This window comes from Delphinapterus leucas, chromosome 11 (assembly GCF_059928025.1).
Source record: "Delphinapterus leucas isolate spDelLeu-1000000601 "Yukka" chromosome 11, BTC_Dleu_Yukka2, whole genome shotgun sequence".
In the NCBI taxonomy this organism is placed as follows: domain Eukaryota; kingdom Metazoa; phylum Chordata; class Mammalia; order Artiodactyla; family Monodontidae; genus Delphinapterus; species Delphinapterus leucas.
The window spans coordinates 81,561,771-81,572,221 of NC_143139.1; the positions used below are offsets into that span (position 1 = coordinate 81,561,771).

General features: G+C 38.6%; 1 protein-coding gene across 1 annotated transcript in view; it reads left to right on the plus strand.

The window, feature by feature from the left end:
* Positions 1–8,342, plus strand: part of SLC17A8 (solute carrier family 17 member 8) — a 52,008-nt gene extending 43,666 nt beyond the window's left edge. The window contains exons 11-12 of the mRNA XM_030763477.2: positions 4,058–4,185; positions 5,791–8,342. Coding sequence (XP_030619337.1) covers positions 4,058–4,185; positions 5,791–6,135 — 473 coding nt within the window. The 3' untranslated portion in view covers positions 6,136–8,342. The remainder of the gene's footprint in view (positions 1–4,057; positions 4,186–5,790) is intronic.
* Positions 8,343–10,451: the final 2,109 nt, after the last annotated feature.

Below are 10,451 nucleotides of genomic sequence, written 5' to 3' on the forward strand. Positions count from 1 at the left end.
CCTGTCATTCTCACAGCTACCCTAAGGGCTATCAGTCTCCCATTTTACCAGAGCAGAAACCAGCCTACTGTGTGAGAGGTCACAGTGCTAGCATATCATGTCTTACAGACTTCAGTAGCTCCCTATGCAAAACTGGGTGAAAAAGTAAAACTCAGTTTTTTTTTTCTAACTTTAAAAACATATTGTAGGACTAAAAAGTGTCATTTACAGAACACTTCACATATATTGCATCTATCTGACAAAATTATGAAGCAAATGATATTACCATTATTTTACTGAGGAGCAAATTAAAACTCAGGAAAACTGGGGACTTTCCTATTGTCACACAATTGGTAGCAAAGGAAGAACTAAGGTGCAGTCCTGCCAGGCTTCGTGTCTGTGCTCTTTCCACAATTCTGGGCTGTCTTAAAGATCAAGCAGGGTGCTAACATCCCAGAACAGAAAAACATGGAACCTCTGGTCTAAACTAACATAAAACGGGGGCTTGATCTTATCAAAATACAGTTGACCCTTGAACAATGTGGGGGTTAGGGGTGCTGACCCCCAGCACAGTCGAAAATCCGCCTATACCCTGTAGTCGGCCCTCTGTATAAGATGTTCCTCCGCATCCTGGGTTTTGCTGTATCCTCAATTTCTCATCTGAGGATTCAATCAACCACAGATCCTGTAGTCCTGTAGTATATACTACTGAAAAACAAATCCGCCTGTAAGTGGACCCATGCAGCTCAAACCTGCTTTGTTCAAGCGTCAACTGTAAATAGAGCTGATATATAGTTAAATTAGGAAAAAATGTCTGCATTAAAAGTAGCTTGCAGCTAACAACGGGTTTGGGGATGCAAAGACCTGGGTTTAAGGGCCCTCTTTACTACTTACGATTTATAAAAGAAAAAGAATACTAAGTTATTTACATCCTAAAGCCTCAGTTTCCTCATCTAGAGATTGGAGCAATGTAACGGCAACTTCTTAGGGTTGTGGGAGATTGCAATGAGCTGAGATCATTCATTTATTCACTCACACTTCCCAAGAGACAGACGCTGTTCTTGGCACTGGGGACATTGCAGGGAAAAAAAAAAAATTAAAGATTCTGTCCTCATAAAGTTTACATTCTAGTGGATTAACCCCTGTTAATCAGAGCATTAAAGCATTAAAAGCAGAGTTAAAGCATTAGAAGATCTTAGCCCAGTACCAGATGCATAAGACAATTAATAAATATTCACTATTGTTGTTCAATTATTATTTAATCTAGTCCAGTGCTTCTCAAAATTTAGTGTGAATGCAAATCACCTAAGGATCTTGCAAAATGCAGATTCTGATTTAGTAGGTCCAGAGTGGTGCCTGAGATCCTGCATTTCTAACAAGCTCCCCAGTGATGTTGTTGCCGCTGATCAATAGTCCATACTTTGAGTAGCAAGGATAGAGCAGTAATGACTTGTTTCTAGTAGGATGTTAAGGAACACCTTTCTTTGATAGCCCTGTGATGCAAAAGAAAGTCATATCCTCCTGTTCCCAGAGATATTGAAATATTCAGGCTCATATTGTCCCCAGATTGCCAGTTAAGCCACAATCAGAAGGAGAGAAATCCAACAGCCCAAATCACAGCAGCTGCCTCTTGTTTTTTTTTTTTTTTTTCCAGCACTTACTCAATGCTGGCCACTTTTTAGATATAATCTCATTTAATCTCTGTAGCAGCCTGATGAGAAGGGTATTGCTATGTTCATTTTGTCAGTGACAACACTGATGCTTGGAAACGTGACTTAACTTACGCAGATAAATTAAGTAATTAGGATTGGAATAAAGGTTTATCTGATCCAACAGTGAGACTATGGGAGGGATTATAGTCATTGGGATGATGATTCCTTAGGATCTGCTATCTGCCAACTTTATAAGGAGCTGATAAGTTTGCCAGGGAAGACCTGCTCAGCTTAGGGACTGATTATGGACAAGAGAGCTGAGACAGGTGAGATTAGAAATATACAAGGGATGGAAAGTGCTCAATATAAAATGTATAAATTTGTTGAAATCTTTTGGATGTGAATCTGTTATTTCAAGTGGCTTATATTAATATTTTCTCAGACGTACGTGGGTGTTAAGAGCAAACCCAAATGTGTATCTTTTGTTAAAGAGCTCTGCTTTATAACTTTGTAATAAAGTTTCAATATAGAGAAAAACAAAAACAAAAACGAAGGATGGGTGATGCCTGCTTTAGAAAATGTCATATGTAGAGAAGACTGACTCTCCCAACTTGTGTGCAACTTACTTTGTGTGCCTGCTTCAAAAAAATCTATCAATGTCTCAGTTTCTCAACAATTTTCCCCCCAAACATCAGTATTGTGCAGCTAGAAACCTAAACGGCTTTTCTGACATTGTTTTTAGCTGAACGCAAATGCCTAGGCTTTGTATCAGAATATAATACTCGCCAATCATATTAATTGCTTCTTATCTCTGGGTACTTTTCTAATAAAGTGTTTACCGCATTCAAATCAACAGTAAGATTAATTAATCTTGCAGCTGTTTTATATTCTGATTTTCTGCCACTTTGACCTGAAAGAGAAGGTCTGTTTATTCCAGAAAGGTTTTCTCAAAATTCTCTGTGAATGGAGGTAGGAAAAAAAAACAACCAGCCAATGTGCCAGATTAGGAAAAATATTTTTTTTAAATTCTGTTTTCAAGTTCTTTGCACAAAATAGAGAATTAAAAAGCAAGACCAAGGAAAATAAAAATATGAATAAACAAAACCTACAGCCCCCTGCTGTAATTTCAGAGCTCAAATTGGTAATTAATTAAACAACTATTTATTGAATGCCTACTATGTGCCAGACACTTTGCCAGCTCAGGGAAGATAGTGGTAAACAAGGCAGATGGATAACCAACCGTAAAGAACCTATATGTTGGCTTTCACCTCTATGTAATTAACATATATGATTTAACTTAATTCTTACAACAATTCTATAAGACTGATTATCCCAGTTTATAGGTGAAGAAGCTGAGGTTCAGAACGTTTAAATCCTTTGTCCAGGTTTGCATCTCAGTTAAGCTGCCAGGTTCGAGTTCTGTCTGACTCTAAAATGCACCTCTGGGCTATACTGGTAGAACTGGTTCCCAGTGCCTGATGCCTCCTCTTTCAAAGCCTTATTCCTCCTCTGTCTTCACTCCTCCTTCATCCCACTCATTCTTGTCTCCTGATAAGCAGATTAATAGTGAGGTGTTGGTGATTTATTATTTTACCACTCCTAGCAGAGTTATCTATAGATAGAAGACCTCAAAGAGAGGGGCGTGCTTAGAAGTGGCGGCAACAGCAGAGGTAGTACTGGTATTGGTAATCATGAGAGTAACCAGAGCCTAGCTGTCTACCAAGAGCTCTCGCATACATATTTCCCCTGAGTCTCATCTCACAGCATCCTTATGAGTTAAGTAGTAACATTACTCCCAAATTAGAGATGAGGAAACAAAGTCCTAAAAAATGACTTAAGAGGTAGGAATAAGATTCGAATCCAGGTTTACAGACTCCAAATCAAGTATGTATGTAAAAGTCTTTTGAAAATTGCAGAGGATTCTGCCAATGTTTGTGTAAATCTTTCTTATCAAAAAGGAGCCCTTTCCATTATGCCATGTAGCTACTAAGGCAGACCTACATATGGTGGCCTTTTGGGAGTGAGTTGAGAGCTAAGAGGGAGGATATTATGAGGCAGGGTTTGCTTCTAAGCACACTCTATGTGATCATGTGATTGTTTACTCTGAATAAATGTGATCCAGGCTTCGGGCTTTTCAGTATTGCCCCAAACACCATTATTTTGGGCTTCTAAGCCTAGAAGGTACAGGTGCCATAATTCTCCTCATGGAGAACCCATGGTAGTCATTGCTAGTCAACCATAGCATGTTTTTCTGCTATGTGCAGAGACAGCCTGACAATCCTCAACCCAGCCTTTCCAGTAAAGGTATCCATTAGTTACATGTAGAGGAAATAGATTGATGAGAGTTGGGGAAAGCTAGTATTTTCCAAAATGTATTTGGAATTCTGTTCTTGAGTCTGATTTTGAGGTGTTTGTCTTCACTGTAGGTTTTAATGTCAACCACTTGGACATTGCCCCCCGCTATGCCAGCATTCTCATGGGGATCTCAAACGGAGTGGGAACCCTCTCTGGAATGATCTGTCCCCTCATTGTGGGCGCGATGACCAAGCACAAGGTAATGTTTTCCTTTGGGGCTGTGGGTTACAGTATCAGGGGACTGAAGTACGGCACAAACTCTCAAGGCCCTACCCCAGTCTGTGTAAATGTGTATGTCCTTCACTTGGCTGAGTCACTTTAACTTCTTTTTTTTTTTTAATTTCTTCTTCTTCTTTTAAAAAATTATTGTTTATTGATGGCAACAGGGCTGACTGACGTTTGGGTCTATGTTTCTTAAATTGAGAAATAAAAGGGGTCTGTGTGTGTGTGTGGAGGGGAGGTGTTAATACCGTAGACTGTTTAGAGATACAAAGAAGAAACTGAGGTAATCAACTCAGGATAAATAAATTACCTGATTGCTTTATAATCATAAGTAACTAAACTTTACAGCCCATTTCCATTTAGCATGTTCCAGCATGAAAATATTAGTGCAGTTATACTTCCTTATGATGAAGAAAATAAACAAGACATTAATGACCCTTCCTAAGAACCTAAGCGGGTGTGGCACTAAGTCGTTACTGAATATTTGTGTATTTAGACTAGGGTGGGTGGCACAGGAAGATCCCAGATCCATCCAGAGTTCAGCCACAGGCCACATGGTTCCTTAATCCCTGTCTTTGAAAGGGTTTTAGATGCTGCTTTCTGCAAATAAACATTTTTTGATACTATGGAGTTTTTACCCAACAATTTTTTGTTGTTGGATTGCCTATTGCAAATATGACTTCAGAAATTCTCCCAGCTTCTTGGAGAGGAAAGTGTGGGATAACTTTTCTTATCTTTTGATAGAAAAGGAAGGTGGTCTTTGGGGATTTTATAGGCAGAGGATCCGCGCTTTGTCTGTTCATGAGATGAAAGGATTGGTAGTGTGATCATTAAATCTCAGATACTGTCTGCTCCTAACTTTAAACACAAATTCCCGTTATTTTTGATACAGTATATTTTCATAGAAATTATGATTATAATTAAGCTATTGACAGTCAATACTGAGCATTTTCATGGCTCAAATTGTCATGTATCCAAAGCAAGAGGGAGACCTCTGATATTTACAACGGTGGGTTCCTAAAGCAAGTTTAATTTAACTTATTATGTGAGTGGAAACCTCACTTGTATATTTAGAAGAGCTGTGAAGTGGTGCAGCAAGGAATTTACAGGATGTTTATTTTGTAAATAGTTTTCTAAATTAAAAAAATGCATATTCATTGTAGTCTTAACTTTCATGTTTTATTTATTTATTTATTTTGTGGTACGCGGGCCTCTCACTGCTGTGGCCTCTTCCGTTGCGGAGCACAGGCTCCGTACGCGCAGGCTCAGCGGCCATGGCTCACGGGCCCAGCCGCTCCGCGGCATGTGGGATCTTCCCGGACCGGGGCACGAACCCGCATCCGCTGCATCGGCAGGTGGACTCTCAACCACTGCGCCACCAGGGAAGCCCCTTAACTTTCATTTTTAAACACTCAAATTCCATTTGGGTCCTGGGCATGCTTCTGCCACATGTCTTCCGGAGAAGCACAGCATTTGCCTTTGGGGTGACCAAGTGCTTTTGTCCCAGTGGAGACCTCCAGAAGATACTGTTAATCTCTGTTTTTGGTTCAAATATTAATTGGTACCGTGTTTCCTTGTTTAGACCCGTGAGGAATGGCAGAATGTGTTCCTCATAGCTGCCCTGGTGCACTACAGTGGCGTGATCTTCTATGGGGTCTTTGCTTCTGGGGAGAAACAGGAGTGGGCTGACCCTGAGAACCTTTCTGAGGAGAAGTGCGGAATCATTGACAGCGATGAATTAGCCGAGGAGATAGAACTCAACCATGAGAGTTTCACAAGTCCCAAAAAGAAGATGTCGTATGGAGCCACCACCCAGAATTGTGAAGCCCAGAGGAAGGAATGGAGCGGACAGAGAGGAGTGACTCTTGATGAGGAAGAGCCGGCATCCTACCAGAATGAAGACGGAAACTTCTCAGATACATCCTAATGTCTGAGGGGCACTTCTGGCTCCTCCTCACTTTAGAACCAGAAAGTATCCATACCTATTGCTTTCTATTGCCAGAGGGTCAACTCTAGGGACACTGGATGTGGGGGAGGGGAGAGGAGGTTTACCTAGCAATAGGGGAAAGATAGATATTTTCTTGCAATGACAACCTGCTCTAAGTTGATAAAATGGGTGGCTATAATGTTTTTGATTGGCAGTTGACTCTTCTCTCTAAGAACTAAACTTATTCAGGAAAAAATGACTAGAAATATAAGAAAGACAATACCATGTTTTTCAAAGAAAAATGGAAGGCAATGGGAATATTTGGCCTGGAGGAGAGAAAACAATAGTTGCCACTACATTTCTGAGAGCAGCCATGCAGAGGAGGGTTTCCTATTCCTAATAAAGGCCACGGCTTACAAAGGCCCTGTATTGTGCCAGGTACTTTATAACATTCTCATTTAATCTCCACACCACTATGACATACATTTTTTTTTTTTTTTTTTTGCGGTACACGGGCCTCTCACTGTTGTGGCCTCTCCCGTTGCGGAGCACAGGCTCTGGACGTGCAGGCCCAGCGGCCATGGCTCACGGGCCCAGCCGCTCCACGGCATGTGGGATCTTCCCGGACCGGGGCACGAACCCATGTCCCCTGCATCAGCAGGCGGACTCTCAACCACTGCGCCACCAGGGAAGCCCTGACATACATTTTTTATCCCCATTTTACAACTAAGGCAATGAAAGCAACAGGAGATTGACTTGCCCAAGGTCATCCTGCCACGGACAGTGCTGAGATTGGTGGAATCCAAAGTAGGTGGCAGTTCTGGAGAAGAACGTTTCACTTCAGATTAGAGAAGACATTTTTAATAATGAAAACTGAAAATGGAGTGGGTTGTCATGTGGATAATTCTCTATTTTGGCAGGCATGGGGGATGGAAAACATTTGGGTTGATGTGGCAGAGAGCATTCAAATATTGTGTGAGAGACTGGGTTCAAAGACCTTTGTTTGGGGTCCTAGGTGGTCTGAAGAGCCAAATGATTCTATGAATCCATAGTTTTTCTAAATAATAAGGGTTACAGACTATACGAGAGATTCAAATAGGTTAAACAAAGAAAAATAAAAAGCTAAGCAACACAGCAAATTTCCAGGAATCTGATGGTCAGAATGGCTGAGAAGAACTAAATTTCAACCCTTCATAATATCAAGAATGTGGTTAAATAACGTCCCAAATTACTTGTAAATCTTTAAGACGTTTACTAATTTAAGAAGTTGGTTCATGCATTTTATTAGGTAAAATTCTCTTAGAAGAGTCCTCTGTTTTAAAAAATGTATGTCTTTAGCCATTTCTGCTGGTGATATTAGGAAATTTGATCAAATTATACAAAATTATGATTGAAGTATTCCTAATGACTCTACTTGGAATGATATTCAATGAAACCACAATAATACAGCATTAGTTAAACAGTGAAATACTACAATGTAAACATCTGGGACAACTAGATCCATAGTGTTGAAAAATTAATCTTTGCATAAGGCAATAACATGGATACTCTCTAAATATATTTTAAAATTTAATGATATTTTAAAACTTAATGTTGGCATGTAAAAGGTTGTTTGCAAATAACATTATTTCCCTGTTCATTGTTTTTGAAAATTTTATTTCTACTTTCAGAAGAAAAATATAATATTGCAGGAAAAGTTATAGATTTACTTGTAGTTTGTTATTGTAAAGTGGTTTTTTTTCTCCTAATTTCTCTCATATATATATATTTCTGGTCCCTAACTGTATCAGCAGAATTGTAGTGTATTTTGTAAAAAGAATTAATTTGAAAAAAAGCCTGATTTTCCATTAAATAGTATTATTTATGTCATCAGTATATCATTTATGTTATATATCTTTAAATCTCTTTAATGAGTGAAACCATGTAAGTTCCTTTGAACAGTTCCTGTCATGTAGAAAATGCTCAATAAACATTAGTTATCATCATCATTATTATCTTTTAACCTTTTTGGGAACCTTGCAGTTGAAAAGAAAGCATGCTATGTCATTTTCACCCATTAGTCACAGGATTTATTGTGAAGGTCGTGTTGTTTTCTAAGTAAAAAAAAAAAAAAAAAAAAATTGAGAAATTTATGGTAGTCAGTGTTTTATTTTTTCTTCTGTTAATGAAGTCAAATAACTATTTTAAAAACTCATGGTAATCCTTAAGGTAATGTTGTAGATTGTGACACAAAGTTATATTTACTCCATATTTGACGTCAGGGTCATATGTAGAAATTCCACATTTCGATAAATCAAAGCACTTTTGACAGGGTGCCTGTCACTTGCCCTTATAGTATTAAAAAAATGGGGTCCATGGTGTTGAAAACTAGAAAACACATTATTTTGTTGTGATGGGTTTCGTGAAGGTTGCGATGAACAGATAATTACATTTGAACATCAGGCATATGTACTTTGCAAGTTATTGTACATTTGGCTGCAAATATCCATTCGTAGATCAGCTCTTAGAGGCAAACCATGGATTCTAGCAAGAAGGGAAGGAAGCCTGAGGATGCTGGATTCTTGAGACAAGAAAGTTTCATCCTTTTTAAAGAATAAAAAAAAGGAACAGGAACATGTTTTGGAACATGAGCATAACAAGAAATATAGTAATTATTCAAGAAATAATGACACATTTGTTATCCCTGCCTGGGTGTTAAATTTAACAGGTAAAAATTATCTACTATTTCTATTTCACACTGACTCCTTCTGAGCCCAACAAACCTAGCCTTCCTTCCCTGTTTCTTATCTCAGTTAATCATATCACCCTTTTGCTGGAGCTAGAAATCTTGGAGTAAACTCTTTTTAAAAAGTAGCCCTTTCTCTCTTCCCTGCCAAGTTCGTTTAATTTTATTTTCAGTCTGGGGCTCAATGTCTTGAGCCCCAGACTGAAAATAAATTTTGGAAAATTTTCAGCCATTCTCTCTTGTTATACTGCTTTTCTCCCTTCTCTCTCTATGCTTTTCCTGAGAGTCCAGTTAAATGGGTGCTGGACTGTGGGTAGGACTCTGACCATCTCCTCTGTATTTTCCAGGCTTTTGCCTCTGTCTTTGTTATTCTGGAGATCTTCTGACTCATTTTTTAAGTTCTATATTTCTCTCTTTAGCAAGGTATAGTCTGATAAAAATCCATCCATTGTGTTCTTAATTTCAGTTATTGTAGTTTTAGTTCTAGGACTTTTAGTGGTTCTTTTTCAATTCTGCTATGTCTTTAAAAAATTATTTCCAGTTCTCTGCTGAGATTTTCAATCCTGTATTTTATTTCCTGTAACACAAGAAGATAATTATTTTAAAGCCTGATCAGTGCCAATATCTGGAGACCATGTAATTCTGTATCTATTTCCTACTGGTTTTTCTGATTCTTATTCACGTTATCTCAGTCTGTGCCTGGCTTTCTTTGATAGTATCCAAAATCGTATTTGAACATTTGTTTGTAGAAATGATTTTAGGCTTAAAAAATGTGGGTTTTTTTCCTCTCCAGAAATGATTTTTGTTTGATTTTTCCAGGAACCTGAAGGCATTAGCATTCTGGGATCTCTTTAATCCAATTGAAAGGGCTGAGATATTCTGGGCCACCCAGATGATGTGGGAGATCTGAACTAAGTTGTAGGGAGCAACTCATGTATGGAAGGGATATGTGGGCCCCTTCCAGGAGAAACCACGAAGATTTATATCTTTATTAGAATTGATAGTCATTAGAATACAATAGATTCTGGCCTGATTCAAACTTGGCGTTAATAGCCACATGGACCAATCTGAAGGGCTAGGGAAGCTGAACTTTTCTTTGCATTTCATTTATTACTGGGTCCTGGGCCTTATGCTAAGCCCTTTCCATGCATATCTCATTTAATTTTCATGGGAACTCAATGAGGAAAGTTCAACTATTTATTCCCAAGTATTTATTAATAAATAAATGGTGTTTAAGAGCAGAAGTTAAACTCAAGACTCTAATGGCTGTATTTTAATCTTAATTCTTTTAAAAAAATTGAAGTATATTAATTTACAATATTATATTAATCAACTCAATTAAATATTAATCTTAATTCTTAATTTTTAATCTGTTCTCCACCTCTTTTCCTGGCTGCAGTAAATTCCAGGCAATGGTAATTCTCAAAGTCAGGAGAATGTCCCAGGAATTTCAGTAAGGCGTGAGGGAACTGATGGGATGAGCTCCGGCAGTTTAGTCCAGACCCCGGTACGGGGACAGGTGAAAAACCAGATGAACAGCTGAGATCCTTCTCACCAACGGCTGGCCTGGAGTAAGATGTAAGAACCAGGG